Source organism: Pleurodeles waltl, chromosome 10, assembly GCF_031143425.1.
Source record: "Pleurodeles waltl isolate 20211129_DDA chromosome 10, aPleWal1.hap1.20221129, whole genome shotgun sequence".
Classification (NCBI taxonomy): Eukaryota; Metazoa; Chordata; class Amphibia; order Caudata; family Salamandridae; genus Pleurodeles; species Pleurodeles waltl.
In genome coordinates, this window is record NC_090449.1 from 726,072,016 (window position 1) to 726,098,065 (window position 26,050).

General features: G+C 45.5%; 1 protein-coding gene across 3 annotated transcripts in view; it reads left to right on the forward strand.

Annotated features, from left to right (window-relative positions):
* Positions 1-26,050, forward strand: part of EPC1 (enhancer of polycomb homolog 1) — a 1,031,213-nt gene that overhangs the window by 441,038 nt on the left and 564,125 nt on the right. For all 3 annotated transcript variants that reach the window (XM_069211249.1, XM_069211248.1, XM_069211247.1), the window contains exon 3: positions 492-637. In XM_069211249.1, the coding sequence (XP_069067350.1) occupies positions 492-637 (146 nt within the window). The remainder of the gene's footprint in view (positions 1-491; positions 638-26,050) is intronic.

The window sequence follows — 26,050 nt, forward strand, 5'->3', positions numbered from 1 at the left end:
TCTACACTTCACCCCAACAGTTCTTAACTCCCCAGTGAACTGGCTATAGTTCAGAGAGAGCAGTTCATTACTGGCTAGGGGACTACTTAATATGCCTGACATTTTCCTTTCAGTCATCAAACAGTATAGTTGGAGAGAGATGTGCGATGCCTACTGCACCCTTCAGTGATCCATTCCTTCTCAGGGTCTAATATGCATCACAGGTATTCTCTGGACCTTGTGGGAATGGACAGGAAGCACATTGGCTGAATGCTTGCTGTTGTAAGTTTCCCTAGTTGCACTATTTTAAAAATGTAAAAATAAACAGCCAAAACAGTGACTATTACATGGTGTTTTAACAGGACTGCTTAAAATAATGTTTGTATATTGGAGTGCAATGATGTAAATCGTGTTAGAAGCTCCTTTCATTTATAGGCGCATTGTCTGTGCATGCTGTCAATACATCAGACAGTTTTTTTTACAATATTCAATAACAACATTGCTCTCTCCAGCTTTTAGTCTGGATGCCGAACAGCCAGATTATGACATGGATTCTGAAGATGAAGTGTTTGTGAATAAGCTCAAGAAGAAAATGGATATTTCTCCTTTGCAATTTGAAGAGATGACTGACCGTCTAGAAAAGGGCAGTGGCCAGCAGGTATAGTATCTTTGTTCTTACTGTTAATATCAAAGTGTTTTCTCAAACAAGGAATACAAGCAGAATAACTGGTTTTGACAATGTGTGTATTGATTATCAATACCCTCTCCTGTCAAACAGTTTGAAAGATTCTCATCTTTGCTTCGTCTCGCTTTAAGTAGTGAGGTTTTATTGCAACATATTTAGTTTTTGTGACGGATAGAGACCTTTTCAAAGAGAAACGTGGTGAAGCTAAGGAATAGTTTGTAATTTACCATGCATTCCTCCCACGATTACCCATGCCCATTTGTTCAGAAGTGCATACAAATAATTCCCCCTTGCTGCCATTAGTGTTCTATACAAACAGTTAATGTAACTTTATATATATATTTTTTATTATGAACCATTTTTTATTTTGATCCTTAAAGCATAAAATAAAAAAGTAATTAGAAAACATTTGATGAAGCCTAAGTTGTACATTTAGTTGGATATTATCTGCAAAGTGAACATTTTGTTAATCATATGATTTGACCCAAACCTTTTAATGCCAATCCCTAGTTGGTAAGCTCATAAGCTTGTTGTGCTGCCCATATTCAATTGTTTTTGGGGGCACCACTAGACCTATAACCAGTCTGCTTCTTCTGAACCATACATTGTAATCATTTGCCTACTGGAGGTGTTCTTTCTTTTGTCCAGTGACATGCATAGCTAAGAAGAGGTTCACCCTCTACAATATATTGGAACCTCATGAACTTCCCACGTTTCATAGTCCCAAGGATTGCTAGTTTCAAGTTAAGCTCTAATGGCCATCCAGAGACTTTGTGCACTGCAAGCACACATGCCACAAATAACCAATATTCTTTATTCTTCCATCTCCCTCCCAAGAAAAGTAGTTGTATTATTAGATTTAGCTAGAGACAGCTTTAGCTGCTTGCCAATATTTGTCAAAAAGGAACTAATTTACAGAGAGGAACTTTGGGTCAGCCCCCTTCATCCATTGCTTATTTGCAATTGTCTTTCATGTTTTCATTCTAGCTGTATTAGCCATTTAGCCCCCTTAAAGAAGCTGCACATTTATTTGACCAGTAGCTGTATGAGGTTGCTTACACTGGTATACAGTCTTTTGACTATTGTCAGTGTAGATGCACATTAATGTTTCTCCATTGCCCGCTTCGGTCACACACCAACTTTTGGGGATGCTACACTTTTTCACCGGCTTGGACTGAGAGGGACCAACACTACCCATTTCACATATTGGCCAAGACTTGCTTCCCTCAAAGCCCATCTGAGCGCTGTCAGGTAGAAGAATCCTTCCTCTTGGACACCTTGTTTGCTAGGAACACAGGATTAAGGGCAGCATCCTAGAGTTTCCATAGCAGATACTGACATGCTTAGCTGCTGCATTCCCACAACAAGTGAGTGGCTACCCAGCTGCAGTTTGCCATTAATTTTCTCTCACATCCTCTAAGAAAGCAGGCCATTCTGAGGAATATTTGTAGTTGCAGATCCCTCACCTTGTAAATACCCCTAGGACACTGAATGGGATCCGGAGATTTTTCAGAGCATTTCCCTCATGCATCAGTAGATGGCGCTTTAGAGCTCCACGTCTGGTCAATCCCCCTCCCTTGGAAGTGACTCTACATAGCCTCTACCACAGATTTCTCTCTGTGTCTTCCGATGTAAACCTGGTGCTTGCTCTCTCATATTCCTAGATTGACAAACCAGATTTCCTGGATCTTTTCCAGTGTGCAAGGGACATGTCCCCTCCAAAAATGAAAGGGTACAAACTGATGTATGTGACAAGTCCGTCTATTGGCTCCAGAAACGACTGAACATCTTGTGACAAATTAATGCAAAGTCCATCCACAAGAGGTGAACCTCTATTATGTTGTGGAGCACTATCGGAAGTCTTGGTCTCTGTTGAAATCAAAGGAGGGTATACTCTCTCAAGGCATTTCTCACAAACGATCATCTTCGATGTCAAAGTCTTTTAAGGAAGTCAAATAAGCATAATAGTTTGAAACATGGCTCCCGTTTGTCCTGCAGCTTCCATCAAAAGGAGCGACCTGATGCTCTGGATATTGCTAGCAACAAACTGTGCCTTTGTCTTTAGTACTGATTTTGTCACTTGATCCTTTTCACCCTGATTTCCCGGGTCTGGAATACATGCCACAACAACTCAGTGGATTCACTGAGGCCATGGACAACATTTTTGGTATTCCTCCAGCTCCCCCCTGAGCGCCTTTGGGCAGTAAGGATCTGTGGTGGCCTCCAGTCATTCTACCACCAACGGATTCATCCCAGACACACACTGTGCCACTGGACCTCGCACCAAGGTAGGCTGTGACCTCAAGCATGATGCCGTACCCTATACATCTTGCGGCGCTGCAACTGACACCACCACCTTGTATGCCAACACCAGAGTGGAGCCATTAGTTCTCTCAGGCTCCAAAGCCCACCCAGAGCGACTTCCATCAACATTAAATCCACCTTAACATTTTTTCCAGTCCGATTCCAAGGCATAGTATCATAATTATGATCCTGATGATAACAGTAACTTGTGTGAAGAGGAGAACCTATTTGACTTAAGGGCAGTTGTGGCCTGGACACTCCTCAGGTCACTAGTCTCCACTCCCCTGTGGCTAATGAAGAATCCTCCTCCTTTGCCTGTCATAAGGAGAGCACGGGAGGCATTGGACCTCACATTGCCATCCTGTAGATGCACAGGCAGAGTTTAGGCCCCCAGAGGAACTGTACTACCCAGTCCCTTCTGCCCCACCTGCAGCCATTGCAAAATCGCTGAAGTTGCCCTTGGCAGCGCACAATTGCTCGATAGGAGGACTTCATCACATTTTACCTTCCTGGGTGGAGAAGCATCATATCCAATCAGTGGGTGCTCCAAATTGTACAAAATGGTACTCCTTCTGCCCGTCACCCCCTCCTGCCACCTACACCACAACACCTCCTGGAGGACCACCTCTCCATATTCCGAGGGAAACTGCAAACTTTCTTAAAGGAGATTATAGAGAGAGTGCCAGCTTCCGAGAACAGGATTGGTTGTGATTCCTGTTACGTTTGGGTATCAAAATAGGGTGGAGCATCACAGGCAGTGGTTCAGTGGGTCTGATTAAGCTACATATGTAGTTACCCAGTTAGGTCACGTACGCTGGGGTGGTCTAGTATAACATCCCTGAACCATTGGGCTGGTAAGAAACTCTCATATGCTATGTATGTGTCACATATCATGGTAGAATAAATGATGCTGTGAAGTGCAGATGGCACAAGGTGCAGAAAAAGCTTTGTGATTGTTGAATATTTACAAATTTACAGAAACAATTCCGGCAGAACCAGTACTCTGCACCGTGTCCATTCAACGGTCACTACTCTAGTCATAGTTTGACAGAAGTGCAAAAATGCCAACCCTGAGTGTGAGTCTGTGTTTTGACCACTATGAACTGAAGCCTCTGGTCTCTACAAGTCAACACCATCTGTCTAGTCATCTGTTTAGAAACAAGGCACTTCATTTCAAATTCAATATAAATGCACTAGAAAGTGTCATAATGTGCCACGTACCTTTGTTGAAGTTTGTAAACCAAGTCTTTCTACATCACCAGATTCCTTTTCAGGAGCTGATCTGATTATATTTCAGAGAGACTCCACCTAGAGAGATCTCTCATCCTAACTAAACAAAAAACATTGCCATAGTGTCCAGGGAAGCATGCATGTCTGTGTGTGACACTTGTGCAGGTTCATGGGGTCAGTGTCTCTGGTATTTGAATGCATTAGACGGTAGGGTGAGTTTATAAGCGAATGGCCAGAAAACAGGTTCATGTGTGCTCAGAGAAAGCCCTTAACGTCCTGCATGGCCACAATGTTCGCTTTTTTTTCTCCTCCACCATGGATAGGGTGCTTTATCGAATTATAAAAATTGCTTGGTATCCCAGTGAGTTCAGTGACAAGTATCTCTTGGGAGCAGTAGGATTCCTTCCCTCATCACGCTCATACCTGAAAAAACTGCTGACTATCCCAAGGTGCTCTAGGAGCTTTTACAAAGAAATATAACTAAACCTGATGGATGCATATCGAGTAAAAAGCTGGTTCACCTCAATGGGCTTTGAAAGTGGCTAAATAAAAATTGCTGTCCCCTTTAAGGTACAGTACTTCTCAAAACCTGTGCCTATTTTTGAACTGCTTGTCACTGTGTAATCAGCATATCCAAACACTCTGTAGCAGGATGGGCGGGAAGATTTAACTGCATGTTCTAACTTGATACTGTGTTTCTCTTCCAGGGGTATCCTCATCAAAGTCATAAACATTGAATATTCCCGCCCTTGTGCGGGGACCCCGGAGCATATATATATAAAATACATACATATTATCATGTGTAAAACAGCAATGCAGGCTATAATCATAAATAGGCTAATATGCTTTATTTCTATGCAAGTTTTTTTTTTTTTTTTTTTTTTTTATATTATAAAATCACAATAGATCATAAATATCTACCTAAGCCCCAAAAACTGGACTTAGGGAAGTAAACAGCAGTAAATATCAGAGAAAAATAGAAAAAACCACATTGAAAAACAATGAAGCATTCTTAGCCAATAGGCTGCATGCAGGTTAACACAGGAGAACCATAAAAACTTTGGCACCGTGCCTTTAAGACCCTGAGCACCTCCAGTATCCCACCATGCCTCAGGGGTGAAGGGAAGGTGACAGTTGGTTCACAGTTAGGTCAGTTCTTTTTTCCGGCTTCTTCTGAGAGGATCCTGGAGCATTGAGCTCTCAGTTTTTCTGAGTTTTTTCTTCAGAAAAATTCCTAAAAATAGTGTTTTTCCTGTTTACTCGACAAATAACATCTTTTGTCTGAGTTTGGCAGTCTTTTCTGACAGAAAATGCCATCTCTTTTTGTAAAATGTCCTTCTTGTGGGAAGAAGAAAGCCCAGTCAGACCCACACTCTCTGTGTATTGTCTGCCTGCCACAGAGTCACTGTCCTGACACCTGCAAGTATTGTAAGAAGATGTCGAGGAGGACTCTCAAAGACAGAGAGAAAATGAGGCTACATGGGCTTCAGGAGAGGAAAAAGTCAACATCCTCTTCACTTCCCAAACCTACAACAGAAGGAATGGCCAGATCGACGTCGACAGGTAGGATTGTGCCTGTTTGTTCTCCATCGACGTCATCGGCACCACCGTCTCACCGGCATAGATCGCCGTCGACGGTGACCAGACCGACGTCGAGGGACAAAGCGTCGAAGCATGGACAGCACAGGGGTACATCTCCGTCGACGGCAGGCCGCCGTTCGGCGTCGAGCCATCTCCGGCGCTCCCGTTCGCTGTCGAGAACATCTCGCCCCTTGGCGTCGAAGGACACGACGCCAAAAACACCACGACGGCATGAACATCCGCCGTCGACCACTCGCCACTCAACGTCGAGACACACGACGGCGAGTAGGTCCAGGTCCCGCGATCGGCGTCAAGACATTCAACGTCAAGGCCTTCGACGTCAAGACCTTCGACGTCGAGAACAGACCAGCCATCGCAACTTTCGACGTCGAGGATACAATCGACGTCGACACAACCTTCAGCTGTGTCACAGGCAGTAGAGCCAGCGGAAAAAGCTCCCTCACCGGTGGTCTCTATACGGAGTGCATCATCCCATTCTAGAGCGGGCTCATCGGGGCATGTTTCTCCCATCACTCTATCACCTAGATGGTTAGAGAGCCTCAATAGACCGGCAGCATCCCCGGATTCCCAATACTCTAGGATGTATTCTCCTACTGCCTCATTGCCTAGAACGCCATCGCCTACAGCTAGAGCAGGACGGGCTCGTTCTGCTTCTCGTCAGCCGACCACAAAACCTGCACACTCTGCTACAGCTTCTCGTAGCAGGTCTCGTTCCCGAAGGAGAACCAGGTCGCGAACACCACACAGAAGATCACCTTCTTGGTCTTCTTCAGGATCGTCTGTTGGGCGCTACTCCCCCACACTGACAGATTCTCCACCTGCTAGGATCTCACCGGTGGATGATATCACCACTTTTAATGAGGTTCTTTTAAGGGGAGCGCAGAAACTAAATATTGAGGTACCGGAGCCGGCCACCTCATCCTCAGTTATCTTTGAGACCCTACAACACAGATCAGTCTCGAGAAAACTGCTGCCACTAGTACCGGGTTTGCTGCAACCTACTATGGACACCTTTCTGACTCCAGCCACTCTCAAGTCTGCCCCGGCTAGGATTCAAAAGAAGTACAAAGCTCCGGAGCAAGATCCTTTATTCCTGCGGAAGGATCCGCCACCGGACTCTGTTATTTTAGCCGCAGCCAGAAAAACACACTCTGTGGCATCATCTTCCACAGTCCCCCCGGATAAGGAGAGCAGACACCTAGACTCCTTGGGGAGAAAGATGTGCGGTACTGCGGCATCTGCTATGAAGGTCTCCAGCGCCTCAGCACTTCTGGGCAGATATGACCGCTCTCTGTGGGACTCACTCCACAGATTTACAGAAAAGTTGCCCAGGGAAGATAGACAGGACTTCCAAGAAATCTTGCAGGAAGGGGGCCTAGTATCTAACCAGGTCATCAGCGCGCCGGCGGACGGGGCGGATTTGGCTGCGCATGGGTATGCGCACGGAATCTGCGCTAGGAGGTCTTCCTGGCTACGGCTCACGGGTCTGAAACAGGAAGCACAGCAACGCATTTTAAACCTTCCATTCAGCGGGAATTCGTTGTTCGGTACCCACGCGGATGAAGAGATGGCCCGAATGAAAACGGAGGTGGACACTATGAGGGCAGTGGGTCTGGAACGTAAGAAAGACTTCAGGCGGAGGTACAGGCCGTACGACAGACGACCATTCCAGCAGAGGGTTCAAACCCCTCACTGGTCTCAGAGGCCACAACAACGACAGGGACGTCCCCTGTTTCAGGCACGTAGACCCACAAGAGACCGAGGGGCAAGTAGACCTCAACAGTCTACAGCAAAGACACCAACAAAGCAATGAAGCATTGCTTCCCTCAACACTGTGCACCACTCCGGTGGGGGGAAGTATTACGCATCATCTTCACGAGTGGCACTCCATCACAAGAGACAAATGGGTGCTCAATATTGTCGAACATGGCTATTCTCTCCTTTTCAAAAAACCTCCGCCACACTTGCCGCCAGCAAGATGTTTTCCTTCTCATCTCAGCCTGCTACGCAAGGAAGTTCTTGCACTCCTACAAAAGAAAGCGGTAGAAAAGGTTCCTCCGGCACAAAAAGGAAAAGGGGTGTACTCCCGTTACTTTCTGGTGGCGAAAAAAGGTCAACAGGGCATCTTCAGGCCAATTCTGGACCTACGGCTCCTGAACAAATACATAAGAAAACAGAAGTTCAGGATGCTAGCCCTTCACCAGATTGTTCCGCAACTGCATCAGGGAGACTGGATGTGCTCCATCGACCTACAGGATGCATATTTTCACATCCCAATAGCATCCAAACATCGGAAATTCTTACGTTTCCAGATAGCGTCACAGCACTACCAATTCAGAGTCCTACCATTCGGCCTGAAGTCTGCACCCCGAGTCTTTTCAAAATGTGTAGCAGTGGTAGCGGCACATCTTCGAAGGCAAAAAATATTCGTCTACCCCCTACCTGGACGACTGGCTATTGAAGGCTTCCTCTCCGGATCAGGCGAGAAAACATCGAGACATTGTACTAAGAACTTTTGAGTCTCTAGGTCTTCAAATCAACCACAACAAGTCAACCTTGATTCCAACACAAAACCTCCACTACCTGGGAGCTATACTAAACACAGAGCTCCAAAGAGTGTATCCTTCGGAGGAACGACTTTTATCAATCCACAGGAAGTGTCAACAACTATTAACAGCCGATGCACCTACTGCTCGTCAGGTGACATCGCTTCTGGGCTCCATGGCTTCATGCATCTTCATAGTCCCGAATGCCAGGCTACACATGAGGCCCCTTCAGGAGGCATTAGAGAACAACTGGAGCCAAAAGACTGGTCGCTGGGAGGACAGAGTACGACTACCAACAGCGGCTTTTCAATCACTACAATGGTGGATGCACAGACCTCACCTGTCGATAGGTTCTCCGTTTCACCAGACAATTCCAGCCGACACTCTGGTAACGGATGCGTCTCTTCAGGGTTGGGGTGCTCATCTGGGTTCCTTCCAAGCTCAGGGTCTGTGGTCCGAGAAGGAAAAGAACTATCACATAAATCTACTGGAGCTCAGAGCGGTCCATCTGGCTCTCAAATCTTTCTCTCCATTGGTTCAGGGGAAATCTCTCCTAATTCAGACAGACAATACAACCACAATGTATTACCTGAACAAACAGGGGGGAACAAGATCACTACCTCTGTCTCGAGAGTCCCAAACGATATGGCATTGGCTCCTGGCCAGGGGAATGTCTATCACAGCGGTACACCTGCCAGGTCAGCAAAACGTAGAGGCAGATTTCCTGAGCAGACATCTAGAAGACGCGCACGACTGGGTCCTACACGACGAAGTCGTCGAGGACATCTTCGGTCAATGGGGTTGACCCCAGTTGGATCTCTTTGCAGACGAAGCAAACAAGAAATGCCCAGACTTCGCATCCAGGTTCTGCCGTCCGGGATCTCAAGGGAATGCCCTGTTGATCAACTGGTCAGGGATATTTCTCTACGCCTTTCCACCGATTCCCCTCATACCGGCAGTAATCAACAAACTTTACAACTCCAGAACCAGAATGATTCTGATAGCACCACAATGGCCCCGCCAATTCTGGTACACGGATCTACTCAACTTATCGGAAAAACCTCACAGGAGGTTGCCGTGCAGACCGGATCTCCTGAGCAGAATGGAAGGCAGAATCCTACATCCCAACCTTCCCTCTCTGAGCTTGACAGCATGGCTCCTGAATTCCTACAGTATGGGCACCTAGGGCTGTCACAGGAGTGCATGAACATCTTGAAAGAGTCAAAACGACCTTCCACGAGGCGTTCTTACGCTTTTAAGTGGAAGAGATTTTACATCTGGTGCTCTCAACAAGGTATAAATCCCATACGAGCTCAGGAGGATGTCATACTGTCCTATTTGCTTCATCTGGCGAAGTCTGGTCTGCAGGTATCTTCTATTAAGGTTCATTTGTCTGCAATTACAGCGTATCGTAAGTCGCCTTCTCAGGAATCCTTCTTTACGATACCTGTAGTCAAGGATTTTTTAGAAGGCTTGAAAAAGGTTTTTCCTCCCATTCGGAGACCTTCTCCTCCATGGGAACTGAATGTAGTCCTGTCAAAACTTATGGGCCCTCCCTTTGAACCTATCCACAAGGCCTCTTTACAGCACCTTACGTGGAAGACGGCTTTTTTGGTGGCCATTACTTCAGCGAGGAGGGTCAGCGAAATTCAGGCTCTGTCTTGCAGAGAACCGTACACGGTTTTTCACGATAATAGAGTGGTTCTGCGAACTCACCCATCTTTCCTTCCGAAGGTGGTGTCAGAATTCCATATCAATCAGACTATATCTTTACCGACTTTCTTTCCCAATCCGGAGACTCCGGCTGAGAAAGCATTGCATTCTTTAGACTTAAAAAGAGTGCTGAAATTCTATTTGGACAAAACAAAACCGATTAGACATTCTAACCATTTGTTTCTGAATTATGGTCATTTAAGAACAGGAGAGGCAGCGTCTAAACGAACGATATCAAGATGGATTGTGTCTTGTATTGTTAACACTTACCAACTGGCTAATAAGCAATTACTGGCTAGGCCAAAAGCGCATTCCACAAGGGGAAAAGCGGCTACTGCTGCCCTCCTTAACAATGTACCAATTTCCGAGATTTGTAAGGCTGCTACATGGAAGTCTGTGCATACCTTTACTAAGCATTACTGTTTAGACTCGGATGCAAGAGCGGATGCCCAGGTGGGGCAGGCCTCTCTTAGAAATCTATTTGCATGAATATGTATTCTTTCCTGCACTTCTTTCGGACAGTCCGCAGAGTTTAGGGATGGGCTTGCTAACCTATTCAATGTTTATGACTATTGATGAGGATCCCCTGGAAGAGAAGGATTAGTTACTTACCTGTAAATCCTAGTTCTCTTCCAGGGGTATCCTCATCAAAGTCATAAACAACCCACCCTCCTCCCCGGACTTAAGTCTCCTAGAAGTGCAGGACAGATTATCTTTCTGATCAGTTACACAGATTGTCACCGTAAAAAAGTACTGACCTAACTGTGAACCAACTGTCACCTTCCCTTCACCCCTGAGGCATGGTGGGATGCTGGAGGTGCTCAGGGTCTTAAAGGCACGGTGCCAAAGTTTTTATGGTTCTCCTGTGTTAACCTGCATGCAGCCTATTGGCTAAGAATGCTTCATTGTTTTTCAATGTGGTTTTTTCTATTTTTCTCTGATATTTACTGCTGTTTACTTCCCTAAGTCCAGTTTTTGGGGCTTAGGTAGATATTTATGATCTATTGTGATTTTATAATATAAAAAAAAAAAAAAAAAAACTTGCATAGAAATAAAGCATTTTAGCCTATTTATGATTATAGCCTGCATTGCTGTTTTACACATGATAATATGTATGTATTTTATATATATATGCTCCGGGGTCCCCGCACAAGGGCGGGAATATTCAATGTTTATGACTTTGATGAGGATACCCCTGGAAGAGAACTAGGATTTACAGGTAAGTAACTAATCCATTCCCTCTATTAGAGAGACACTAGAATGTTGCCTCCCATTGTCTTGGGTGGGCTTGGCGTTCCTAAATTCAGCCTCATGTGTCTATTGTCTAAAAGCGTGTGTAGGTTGTGAGCATCTACGGTGAGATCTGTGTCAATCTGCAACATCCTACTTTGTGTTCTATGAAAAATCCTGTGTTTCTACTGATGCACGGCCATGTACCCTGGCCAAAGATCAGGTATGTGTATGTTACAATACTGTTTATGAATTCACAGTTTAGTCTCAAGGTGCATCAAATTAATTATGTTAATAATCGTACCATTGCAGTGTTTCAGTTTATTGTAGCCCACTCATGGTCACACATCTTGTAAATAAAAAATAAAAAAAGACAAATCCAGTGCGGTGGAAAGAAATTGAATAATTATCGCGGCATGCCACTGTACATTGTTACATAAGCTCCTACATAGGACAAAGTCCCATGATGTTACGCTTCTTTCATTTTAGTCCGTTCATTGTTAACAGTTCATAGTTAATAGGTAGAGATGTAGAGATTCATTATTCAAGTCCCATTGTCGAGGCATTCCTTAGTCTGTCTTAATCATTCAAGCCCAGTTCTGTCATTTTGAGGCAGTCTATCAATCGTCATTCACTTTGGTCAGTAGTGTGTTGATGTTGCCACCACGCAAGTCCAGTTGTAGTACTTCCACCACTTGCCATTTAATTGCTTTCACATCATGTCCAAAGTCCTGATAGTGTTTGACAAAAGGAGCCCACAATGGATCCTACTTCGATGTTGGCTGATACACTTTTTTAACCATTTAGGTAGTATGGCATGTGTAAAGCTTATTATTAGATAACATAATTGTGTATTTCACATTTCTGGTCTTAGAGTTCAAGTGCGCTCTCAGTCTGTAAGTTCTGCTGTCTACCTCCAGAAGCTTGCTGTTGTATGTAAATCTACGTGCTTGGCAGTTGCCACATTTGAAACGGCCTATAACAGGTGGCATTCCCCACTGGAGCGTGATGGTGTCAATTTGTGGCTGTTCTGCAATGTACCCTACTAACATAGTCCCTAATAGTCTTATTCCGTCTAAAAGTGAATAAAGGACTGCAGTTATTGATGCTCCCTCATAAATTCCAGTGTCTTTTTACTATTGTCTGCATCTGGCTATTGCCAGGGTTAAACGTGGATATCATAACCAGATGCTCCTTTTCATTTTTTTTCTCAAAAGTGTTAGTAAGGTTTCTCTAGGCAGTAATATGCTGTCTTTAAGGCTAACCTGATATTTCTTTTATAGGATAGCCTCATCCTCAACACGAAGGCTTCCTTAAAATAGTAATTCTTGTTTTTACAACTTCTGCATACACCAGAAACTAGTACTGTACAGGAGCTGGGAATTCTTATGTTGGTTTTCAGTATAAGGTTTTAAATAGATAATTGAATGAATGATTGAAAATGTTTATTTCGATTATAAAAATAATCATAAAGGCACAGGATCATTACAAACATGTACAAATCATATAATAAAATAAAAACCACAAGATTAAAATCCACAAATCTCATCAATGCATAAAGGCACATTGGCATAAAACTTTTAAAACAGGCATCATAGTAGAATACATTTAAAATTATAAAAGAAAAAGAAAACCTCAGACAATTACAATAAAAACCCAAAATGTATAACCTTATTCCAGTAAAGTGCACTCTTCAAAAAAACGGAAACCGCCATGGCAACTATAGGTTCATTCATCATTTGCGAGTATATAGAAGAGGGGCGATATTGATAAAAACCTTTAGCTTTTAAGAACATGCGGCAGAAGCCTCCTTCTAGGTGGATTGTAGTGACTACAAAACAGTACCAGGTGTTCTAAGTCTGGAATGAAACATTGTCACAAGGACAGACCTTGATCGAAGACGGCTCACATTGCCCAGGGGTGAAAGCATAGGCTATATTGGGCAGAGCCTAATCTAAACTTGGTAAGGAGGAGTCTCCCATGGATTTCAGACAAAAGAAAGATAAGGTTCCAGGTCAGGACTAGTCTTTAAAAGCAACAAAGCCCTGGCAGGGAGACTACCCAATGCCACTTTTTCTTTACTCTCTCTGGTTTGCAGAATAAATAAATCCTTCACAAGCTTTGTCTGTCCGTTTAAGCAATTCCAGGATATAAAATAATTCAGGAAGCCCCAGCGACAAAGCTATAGATCTAATATAATTAAGCCACTGAATTTTATGGCCTAGCTCGCACCCAAGGCAGTCCTCGATAACCTCCCTATTAAATGCAGCACAATCCCCACTTCATAAAGCAACCCACAGCATCATAGGGGCAATTTTAGCATAATCTTCTGCAAAATCCAAGCCCAGCTCCTCATGCATAAACAAACTCAGACTAACAGGATCCACCCCCAATAATTTCCTGTAGTATCGGTTTTCTTCGCACTGAATAGCCTTGCTGTTGGAATACCCCATGTAAAACAGGTAAGCACTTCAGTTTATATATCTGCAGCAGCGGCAATACAGGTTTACTCCCAACCATCCGAGCAAATCTAAAAAGGGCCCCACAAGATTGATTGCAACGCTTACAGCGATTGGCAAGACATGGGGTCCAACTACAATGGTGGTCAAACGTAACCCCTAACTAAGAGATAGAGGTCAGCTTTGACACTACCTGCCCCTTAATTGTAATGGATCTGAGTTTTTGATTCTGTGTCCCATATGACAAAGTGTGTTTTTGAGGTACTATTACATCTAGTTCTAAATCACCCTTAAAAACAGCAAACCGATCCACCAAACATTTTAAGCCCTTTCATCATACGGGAAAGTAAAACCGCATCATCAGTGAATAGTATGGAAGGCACCGGGGCACTCTTGACTTTCAAAAAAATCTATCATAGGCAGTCAGGTGAGATTTCAGGCAGTTAGTATATAATAAAAATAGAATTGGTGCCAGGACACACCCCTGCCTAACGCCCCTTGACAATTTAAAGACATCAGAACACTCCCCTGCCGTACCAAGCCTTACTGAAGCATTTACACCCGTATGGAGAGCCCGAAGAAAGTTTACCAAGGGTTGGGGTAACCCAAGACCCTCCTGGATAGACCACAGTTTTGAACAGTTAACCCTATCAAATGCGCAGCTTAAATCCATGAAGGCCAAGTACACAGCTCCCATCTTGGCCACCACTTATTTGCCCACCAGTAGCTTTAGATTCAGGCACTGTTCCATCATCCCCTTACCCTCTGTAAATCCGTACTGTGCCGGACAAAGAACATTATTTGCTTGAATCCACTCTTCAATACGGAGAAGAACAATACACACCACAATCTTGACTGTGGAGTCAAGTAGAGAAATAGGACTATAGCAGTCTGGTTTTTGCCTACATCCCTTTTTTTAATACTGGAACAATAACAGCCGACTTCCAAGATTTGGGGATATCAGTGTCTGCATCAGTGTTAAGTACATTGGTCAACAGCGGTGCCCACAGGCTCCCATTGTCTTTGTATAGATCCGTAGGAACGCCACAGGGCCAGGGGCTTCCTTAGAGGGGCTACCCATGATGGCCTGTTGAACCTCCTCCAAATAAAATGTAGGTCCAAGGGGAAAGACACTACATCTTCTCCCTCAGTCCGTTATTCCACACTGTCCAAGGAGTAGACCCTCTCAAAATGGGCAACCTGTTTTTGGGCAGGTATATTAGACCCTACAATCTCAGGGGAAACCAAGTATGCAGGTTTACCATTTACTATCTTCCAGAAACTCCTCACATCTCCCAGCTTGCAAGCGCCCACTAGCTGCCTCCACCTCTCTTCCTTGAGACATAGCTTTCTATTGCTAATTGCCTCTTTATAGGCTACCCTTGCTAGGCTATTAGACTGCTGATCTCTTGGTTTTACCTTAAGGGCTTCATGCAAATGCTTGCTTGCAGCTCTGCAATGTTTATCAAACCACCCCTCTTTGGGGTCCCATGTGGGTCCAGAAAGATCCAACATAATGGATCTAAGGGTACTATTCAGCGTCTGAAAATCTACCAAAACGACAGCCGGTGGATCTTCGTAGAATAGAAGAGAGCTAAAAAGCACATTCCTGTAACTCCTAACTTCCGTTATCAATAAAATAGGAATGGTGATTCTTTGCCAACTGATCCTCCTACCATGGTGCTTTGGGGTTAGCCCAACCACACCTAATGCCACAGTCTGAGGGTTGGGAATGGGGGTTGCCATCCTGGCTTCAGTGGCATTATGGTCACTATGCAGTGAACCCAGAACCTGTCTCTTAGCAAAAAAATCTCCAAAACTACTGGAGGTAAAAATATAATCGATTATAGTGCCCTTACCCCACCCTACAAATGTAGGTTTATATAGGTCAGGGCTACACCTGCTCCAAAATTTTATATAAGCCAGCCCCCTCCTATTTGTTGATCAGCTGCCTACCTCTAAGGTCAGGTGGCACCACATTTAATACCCCATCACCCAGAGAAAAAGGATCTATAATAGTGGGAACCGTACCTAGTTTAGCATTGAAATCCCCTGCTAAAAAACATTAAAACAACCCAGCCTATCAGCAGCCCTTTCCTCCACAATTGATAGTACTTGGAATAGAGTCTCAGTCTGACATCCTGTGTTAAATACAGAGTTATAAAAATTCACTACAAAAAAAGTGGAAATCTGCAGAAAGAACAACCCATAGAATCTGTATCCCAATGTGTCTATGGGGGATCGGTACAGCTTGTAACTGTGCAGAACCCTGGAGCATGATGGCCAGGCCTCCCCTAGCTCTCAAACCTGGAGCAAGGGTTGCCGGGACAACATAAGTCTCGAAACCCCCCACAAAAAAAGCTCCTGCGCCTATATTTCTTGGTGCAGTATAATATCATACTGGGAAATAAACGCAACCCACTGAGGGTTGGAGATTTTGTCCCCAAGACCCGCACAATTCCATGAAAGGAAACTAAGTTCCCTGCCTTGCGCATATATTGTTTCCTACCCGCGGGCTAACATCATGACATTTGTCTCTTGCTAAAACCGCCGTGGGCACAGTATTGGACTGTCAATCATTTTAACCAACTCAAAGGAGAGAATCTTTTCCTTGTGGGGATAGAAAAACCCTCTAGTCTCTGCTCAAGGTGGTTAGGGCCCCTCGAAATTTGGGGCTTCCTCACCACTAACCCTAAAAACCCCATCAGCAGTTTGCTTATATTGTTCCTTTGCCCCCTATCGCCCCGAAACGGGGAACTCCTGGTGTTGCCTGCCGATTACCCAGATGCACAAGACTGAAAGAAAGGGGCATTAGACAAGGTGTTAGACAAATCTCTAGATATTGGGGACCCCCTTCCCTCCTGGGTTCAGGATCACTCTGGGCCTCCCCTAGTGAATGAGACTCCTCACTCATCTTACCACCCAGAGTGGAATTCCTAGCAGCAGTAACTGCAAGTGCTGATATTTCCATGGAAAGGACAGTCAACTTCAATTTGTGCAGCCTTTCTATCAAAGGGGCCATACATTGTTCAACTACTCACTTAAATGTGTCCAAGATACAATCCTGTTCCGGGGGGGGGCACTTTCTGAGCCTTATTCACACCTAAGTTTCCCACCCGGCTTCCCAAAGTGCCATTTATCACTATTCTCTTTGTCTGTCACTTCCTTTTAACTGCTGGTGCACAGTCTCTAGTTGTTTGAGGATCCTGTGCTGGTGTGTCAGCTAAAGGGACACTCCCATCTACCACCACCCTTGAGTGAGTTTTGTGGGTCCTAGATTTGATTCATCATGAAGCGATGTAGGATGAGGATGAGAATCCAATAACATAGAAACAGTCAATTGCAGAACACCACTTGGGCCCTCCCCAGGGTCATTTGATAAGTCTCTCACCCATGTCAATTTCTTTGGCAATCACTCCCATGGCTGGAGTTAAGGAGTCAATTGTAGTTCCTTGGTGGGAGTTCAAGGATGGACCTTTTTTTTCCCCTGCAATTCATGTTTTCCTGCGATGAATTACACAAGACTCAGGCGCCCAAAGTGTTATATGAGGGGTTGAACTTACAAAAAAGAATACAAATGAAATAGAGCAGTGGTTCCCAACCTTTTGACTTCTGTGGACCCCCATTTTATCAATACTGGAGTCCGGGGACCCCCACTGAATCATTATTGGAACCCGGGGACCCCCACTGAGTCAATACTGATAGCTGGGACCTAATAATATTACATTTTTTAAGCAGTCGCGGACTCCGAGGAGGCTTTGCGGACTACCAGGGGGTCCCCGGCCTACAGGTTGGGAACCACTGAAATAGAGTATAAAAAGATGGGGCCCAGACCAGTCTCCTCCAGTCCATGACAGGCGAAGACAGGCCCAGGCACGCGCCCAGGTGCTTCCCACGCAGCAGGAGTTGCGCCACCTTAAAGCGCCTCAGGGCGCAAGTGACCTGGTGCGGGCCTCATTGATATATGGGCCCTGTAGTCAGTCCCACTGTCAGGCTGCCCCCAGAGTCTTTGACAAGTCAGTCTTTGACCATGCTTCAGGGTCACAGCACATGTTCTGGTAACTGTTTAATGGACAAAAAACATCCATCAGATGTACTGGCATTTTGACTAAAGAGTCTTTGACTAAGGTAACTTCTTCAAAAATACACAGTTGTGCTCGAAACCAGAGGTTGGTTTTGAAGTTTAAAAAAAAAACAGGGTGTGGTCTGTGCTGTTGCTGAAGTCGGGGAAAAACAGGAGAACATTCCTCACACTAGGACGATCTGGAATAGATAGTTGTCTTTGTTTCACCAAGAGATCGGGATAATTAATCAAAGTCTTGTTGTGGTCACATGTAAACTTAAGGTCACTGCTTTAGTTATTCAGCTGTACAGTGAATTGCTCTAATTCACTAATTTGTCAATTTCATTTGATGAACATATCATCTGTACATCAGCACAACACCCTTATGTTGTTTATATATGGATTCTTTGGCCAATAATATCAACTTCCACAACACAGAGATTGGCTATGTCTGACGCAAAACATGCTGTTGTCACTCCTTTTGTCTGGAGATAGAATTCATTTTTAAAGATGATATTTTTTTTTTTTCAGTGCTATCTCTGAGAGCTGTACTGTAAATCCAGTCAAGTTTGTTTGTTGTTTGTTTGTTGTTCATGTTTGAAGTGCCTGATGGATTGTGTATATGGCTATGTCTTGCAGAATGTTTGTGTAGAAAGACTCCACATCGTATATCACACGGATATCTGTCTTGCCACCGAATTAATCCCTTCTACAGTGTTTCTGTAGTCAGTACTTTCTTACACGTTAGACCTAGCCATAGGTCCACATGATTTAAGTAAAACATCTACATATCTGCATACTGGTTCGAGTACCAAACCACAGCCCAACATAGTGGACCTCCCTGGTGGACTGTAAATATCTTTATGTATTATGGGTACTGTGTAGATCACTGGCATTCTAGGATGTACATTGTTCAAAAAGTGATATTCTTTCTCATTTACACACTTCAAATGTAGCCCAATGTCAGTAATGTTTCTTGTCTTTCTGAATCTTTTGTAGTGGGTTACCGTATAACTTTTTTTTATCTGATTGAGACTTCTAGCTGCAGACTCCTTACCTACGAATTATCCCCAGGAGTCGGACTGAATCCATTTTTTTTTTTTTTTTGTGAGCAGTAGCCCTGTGCACCAGTTGGTGACGTCATTCATGTCTGTGTGGCATTGTCGGTGTCGTTAGCACCATAAATGACGTGGACCGTACCTAAGTAGGTGTCACCCCAGTGCATTGATGGCATTTCTTTTCTTTTTGCACCAGTCAGCGCAAATCCAGAGAACAGCTACTCTGTGCTACTTTTTGACTGGCCTGTTTGTTTCTTTTGTCAAAGATGTTTGAGACATTGTCTCCTGGTGTGGCAAGGATGTCTATGAGGAAGACTGATTTTAAGCTTTGCGGTGCCTGTAACCAGCAAATGTTGGTGATAGACACACACCTCATTTGCCTCTGGTGCATGGAGTGAGACCACAACAGCAAGACCTGCTACGATTGTCGCACAATGCATCCCCAAAACCTTGAGGGAGGGCTCCCTCAAGCTCCTTGGCAATTGACTTGCAACGCAGCTATAGTTTCAATCCTGGTCAGTAGGAAGGTCCTGGGATTGGTCGCACAGCCACTTCAAATGCTCGCACTCAAAGGTTTTCGGGTTAGTCCCACAAGTGCAAAAAGAGCAAGAACTCTGAGGCCTTCAACTTCGCCTCGTCCATCAGTCATCTGACAATACGGGTGAGTGTTGGCATTCGAGGCCTGGCTCCATGGTTGAGCTTGAGCCTGGGCCATCTCTGCACCTCCCTAAATTTCCAGGAGCTGGAGTGACCCCCACCACCCAATTAAGAGATTTGTATGAGGCCATGCACCTCATATTTGGATGGCCCATCCCTGCTGGAGTGCCACTGGCCCCAGGGCTCAGAAGGGGCCCCTGCTAGTCTTCCTCTGGTGTGTTCACCCTCAGAGCCAGTCAGGCCCCTTGGCTCCTTTTACAGATCCAGACAGTTGCCGGTCGAGCCACCTCAACTTTACCTGGACCCACTGCCCACTTTGCCCCATTCTCATTTCTGACTCTGGCTACGACTGGAGGCGTTCCTTCAAGGCCAGGGACTATGCCCTATTCCTATAGGTTAGGGTTTGTTGTGACTGGGAGGGACATCATCCGTTCAATGAAACCCTCACGGATGTACCACTCAAGGCCTGGTCCATGCACTGCACAGGTCCTTCTCTGAATAGAACAATTGCCCGCCGCCATTGCTGTGTCACAGGGGACCGCAAATTCCTCACCCAACACCCCACCCAGTGGTCTAAGCCTCCACTTCCAGAGTGAGTCCTGATGCATTCCGTAGCACTCCACTGGACAGGGAATCCAACAGTCTGGATACCTTGGGGAAGATGTTTTCTTCTGCCAGACTGTCACTGTGATCAGTGAAAACTACATGTCTTTTAGGATGATACTCCTGTATGCTCTGGACCTCTGTTGCGTGGATGCTGCCTATTGTCTTGGAGGAAGCCTGAGCCATACTCTTCCGAGCTATTACTGATGGAAGGAACACAGCTAAGTTTGCCATATGCTGAGGACTTGATACTACTGATTCACTAGGAAGACTCACGGTTTCATCGTCTGTGTCCCTGAGGTGGCACGCCTGGTTAAAAACCACTGGCTTTTCGGAGGTTGTCCGGGCCTCGATCATGAGCCATTCCCTTTGATGGCTCCAGTCTCTTTGGAGACAAGGCAGACTCAGTGGTAGAGTGCTTCAGGGACAGCAGAGCTTTGGCCAACTCCTTGGGCCTTTCTGTGTCATAGAGATTGTGCCACATCATGGCTTTTTGCGGAGGAACAATTTGAAGATGCTCACCTGCCCTAGGTCAAAAGTGATGGCGGTGTTTGCAGCGCACCATTGGAGGTCAGGTGTTGCATTTTTCCTCTACTTCGACAACTGACTGCTTGAAGGCGTGCTCACCTTCTGCATTTTTCACCCACCTTCAAACTATGTCAAACCTCCTAACATAATTGAGGTGCACTATCAACATGCCTGAGTCACACATGACTCAGCAGATGATCCCCCTTCATTTTAACTATTCTGGATATGGTGCTGTTCAGTTTCCTCCTTGTGGAGCAAAGAATCTGGGACATTTGAACTAAATTCCCAATGTTTTAGCCCCTGTCCTAGATCTCAGCAAGGATGACTTTGCGGCTTTTGGGGCTCCTGGCCCCATGCATCCTGCAGGTGAAGCATGCCAGATGGCGTAGCTTGCTCTGTAGTGGGATCTGAAGTGCCAGTGGGCACTGCATCAAAGGGAATCTATCCGACAATGTCCAGATTTTGGAGGAAACTGCAAAAGATCTTTAATGATGGCTGCTTGACCTCGATTGGAGTTTGCATAGACCGCTCTCACTACCCCACCCAGGGCGAACAGTGTTAAAAAAAGCATTGCTTCGGGTTAAGGTGGCTATCTGGGAAAGTTGGGTATCAGAGCATCTGGTCTCTGGCAGAGGCCCAATAGGGCTCAGTCCTGGAGTTACAGACTATTTGCTTAGTGTTAAAAAAGTTCCTGACATCCGTTAAGAGGTGTCTGGTGCAGGTGTGCATAGACAACATCACCGCCATATGCTACTACAACAAGCAGGGCAGGGTGAAGTGGGGTCGAGGACCGTTTGTCCTTGGGCACTACTCCTCTGGAAGTGGCAGCAGTGTCTGGGAATTTTGTTGGTGGGACATTACCTGTCGTGATCTTTGAATGCCTGGATGATGGACTTAGCAGACAATGCCTTGCAGATCACGAAACACAGCTAAACCCAGAAGTGGAACATGGTCTTTTTTGCAAATGTGAAGGACCTTGGCTCAATCTGATCGCTGTTTGAGTCTGAAAGACAGCCTAAGATGGACACATGAAAACAGAGCCAAGCAAACTAGTTCTGACTGGGAGTACAGGAAAACATATCCAAGGTCTGCCATACATTTATCTGACTGGGAGCCGCTAACCCATTTGTGGTTCCAGTAACAAGTTTTCTCTACCCAAGGAGGGTGTGCACCACTGAGTACCCAGAGGGTCTCTACACAATCAGAGCTTGTCTGCATAATAAGCAGCTTCTCAAAGGTAATGGGACATCATTTTTGTCCGTTTTGGAGGGAAAACTGTTTTTCCAGTCCTGGAATGCCTGGAGATTCCTGCCTGAATGAAGGTGAAAGGAACAGGCAGACCTTGCAAGTGTTTTAGCACCTAATCTGCAAGCATAACCTATTTTATTTTTTTTATTTTTTATTGATATTTTAAAATCCGTACAGCAAAATGAGGAAAAGGCCTCAAACAGGCCTCAATCGTACACATATGATATAGTCGTCACTAACCCTTAAATATAGGCATAATTTCCAAGAGCCGTATTGTGTAGAAGTTCTCGTCCAGTAATAGCAATGAGTATACAGTTGAGGGGAAGACAAGGGCTGGAGGGGGGACTTTGGGGGAGAGTCCACCACTCAGGGGAATCACAGCAGGACAAGTCTCTGCCAGCAAGGCTCACTCAAATCCCTAAAGACTACATGGCAGTGCCGAGTCACTCAGGACCGCAGACACGCAGGGGGCGCCACACAACAAGCGTTGTGTCTTCTAGTCTAGTGCCTGCGTGTTGATGCTTTCATCTTCCCCATCGTAGCCCAGCCATGCTCTCAGCTACCGCTCTAGTGGGGCCCATATGTCTTTGGGGCCAACTCACTCACATCAACTCCCAGAAACCTATCAAGTTATTTTGGCAATACACCGCATCGTTGAGCCTGGCAGCTTTTTGCAGTACAGGGCAGCACCCCCAATGCATCACTGCCTGTCGCTTAGCCAGCAGCAGCAGTAGCAGAAGCGCAATCAGCTTCCGCTGTTCCAAGGAAGCAACCCGAGTTGTGCGCTTCAGATGAAGATAAGCTATTTCGTCAATTGTCAAAAACCGTGGTCCAGAACACCCCCACTCGCGGAGAGTCCTAAGCTGAATGTAAACAATCAGCGCATGGTGCTGAGCATTGGGCGCAACGTGCATCTTCCAGAAGGCCCATTCTGTGTAGCCATTCTGGGATGCAATAGAGCATATGAAAATATTTAAAGCGCACTAGGCGCAGCTGGTAGTTGGGTGAGAGAGCATGAGCCTGCACGCAACAGAAGTGCCACTGCTTTTCAGTAATAGAGATGTCAAGGGCATCGGCCCATACCTGTCGGGTGCTGGGGACACGCACTGGAGCCGGATCTTGCAAATCAGAGTAAAATCTAGTGATGAGCCTATGTGGAGATGGGTTAGTCAAGAAGGCTTAAAGCGCAGGAAACACGGGGGGCGCCACAGGCAATGAGCCATGAATGCTTCACATCTGTGTTCTTAGTTGAAAGTATGTAAATGTGTCTAGAGGAGAGATATCTGAACTTTGTAATGCCTGTTGAGAGGCGGTGAAGGTGCCTCTCCAGATAGACGTTGCCCATAGTTAAGAGATTCAGCTTTCATATTCTGCTGCTTGTGCCAGTGTCTTGTGTGATGGGTAATGCAGGATGGCCAATTAGAGAGACAGTGGGGCTAAAGAGGGAATCCTTCCGGGCCCGCCTCCGCAGCCCGTCCCACGCCCAGATCGTGCAGCCCACATTGTCAATCAAGGCCCTGGGGCATCCCAGAGTTTGATGCATCACCATTCGTAGAGGAGAAGGAGCGGCATGGTCATTTTCAGGTGCTGCTTGTAAGATAAATCGGGTAGGATATAACCAGTGAGGTGCAAATTGCGCTTGTGTGCTGTAATAACAGAGGTTCATATCAGTTGCATCGCCAGTCCATGCTGTTCAAATGGTAGTGTGAGAGCCTCCCAGACAATTTGAGGTTACCTCCTGGCCCACGCAAGAGTTATAATAGGGTGAGCGGACACGGCACCGAAAATATTGTGGCAGCGAGAGTGGTAGGTTAAGTTAAGTAACAGATATACAAATTCAGGTAGTATCACCATTTTTTGTTAAAGCTAGCCTGCCATGGAGAGTGGAAGGTTCTTCCATATCTTCATGCGTTCCTCCAGCCAGTCCATAATTGGCAACAGAGGGTGTCGTAGTCTTGGCTCAGCCAGGCCCCCAATAATTTAACCAGCTCGTCGTCCCATGTAAGGGAAACTCTGCCACTTCCTGAGTCACTACTGTAAGTGGAAAGATTACCGATTTGGCCCATCTATGGTGATTCCAGAGATCCCCCAAAATTTTGTGAATTTCCTAGGGGGGCAAAAAGAATCGGAGATAAGGGTCACCCTTGATGCGGGTCACCAGGAAAGGGGGGTAACCTGTTCATTAATTTGAAGGTGGGCAACAGGGCTTGTTTAAAGGAGGCACATGAGTTTGATGAATCGGTCTGTCCGAGATGAATCCTCAGGGGAGTCCTGAGAATGGAGACTAATGGTTGATAGGAGTTTTCCTTCTGTAGTGAAGTGGCCGTAAAAGTGCCATAAAGGTTTTGTTAGCATATTACGTGGTATCATGCAAAATGTACTGGATTATTAGATATGTACTCTCTATGCTCCATTGTATACAACAGTGTGAATCCTGTACTGTGAAGAACAGAAAGATTAAAAAAAAAAAGTTTGAGAAATCTGGGGCTGATCCAGAGTTGAGCTGTTAGTGCAAAAAGATACAGCCACTCCAGTGAATCGAATGCCTTAGTGCAGTCCAGGAAATTCACGGTGGCGTTAACTGTGCTCAATGGTATGCAGTAGCCTGAAAAGGGTATGGATATTATGGGATGCAGTGTGTCCAGGGACAAACCCAAACTGATCCGTCCTCACAATAATTGGAAGCAAAGGGAGCAGTCTGCAGGCTTGGTGAGAATTTTTTGTCCATGTTAATCACGGAGAGAGGTCTTTGTCAGGGTTTAAAATTGTAATGATCAGCGCTTTACGTAAAGAGGGTGGCAGTACACCTCTCACCAAGGATTCCTCCTACAGGACGAGGAGATGCGAGGCTAAGAGGGGAGCACATTTTTTATAAAATACAGCAGTGAGTCCATCTAAATCTGGGTTTTGTCTCCAGAGAGAGCACTGATCACTTCGACAACATCTTTTACAGTGAAAGTCTTGTCCAGGGACCTACGGTGCCCATACTCAAGGGGGTTGCATCAAATCAAAAAAGGAATCTAAATCTGGGGGTAAAGATGACTGGGCTGTCTGATACAGGGATGAGTAAAAGTGAGTAATTTCCCTCTGCACCGCTGTCAGTCCTGACACTGTTACCACGCTTGCTTTTCAGCTCTGCAATGTAATAATTGGCCCACGGCTTGCCCAGCATATTTGCAAGTGTTTTGCCTGCTCAGTCTCCCTCACCGTATAACCGGGCTCAAGCCTCCTTACTCAGATAGCGTGTCTCTCACTGCGCAGCTCCTTCAAAGTTATTCAGTTTGCTGCGAATGCTTGTCACTGTGCAGTCATTTTTGTCAATGAAAAACTGAAGTTCTTTTGCCCTGAATTCAGCCTCAAGTCACGTTCTTTCGCTCCGCAGCGCACAGAACACCCCAGCCTGTTTGGCTATATACACACTCCACAGATTACACATAATCAGTGGACAGTGTATTCATACACTACATTATGGGAGACATTAAAAAAACGTTAGAGTATTCCACTATTGCTGTCCTCACCTCTTCTCAAAACACCTAGTCAAGCTGTGCGCATGATAGCAGGCGCCATGTGAAGGCTCAAGACCTAAAGTCCAGAGGGTAAAACCGCAGCAGGACTGGGGCGTGGTCAGACAGGGTGCGTGGCATGTGGAAAACCTCACTGGTCCATGCATCCATATTCCAATAAAAAATCCATACGCGTCCAGGTGAGGCGGTCTGGGGTAATGCAGTTTTCCTCACTATCAATCTCATGCCGATCTTTCCGTAAGTCAGTGAGATTGTTATCCTCCATGACAGAGTGTATTAGGGTAGCTGCATGCGGGTTCAGCCATCTACATTTGTTCGATCAGTCTGCTGAGTGGTCAAGTATCACATTGAAGTCCCTGCCAGAACTCTCCTGGGGACAAGGGATTCCAACAGCCTCCAAACCTCATCAAAGAAACACAGATCATCGACACTGGGGCTGTAAATAGAAAGAAGCTTATGGGGGTGTTCCTGCAGCGTACCTGCCAGCATCACATAACAGCTTTGTTTGTCACAGATGGCCTGGCTCGTATGCCAGGGCAAGTCCTTGCGTATAAGTATAGCAACCCCTGTGCATAATTCTAATAATGTGCTTTGTCATTTACCTACCCAGCCCACTCGCAG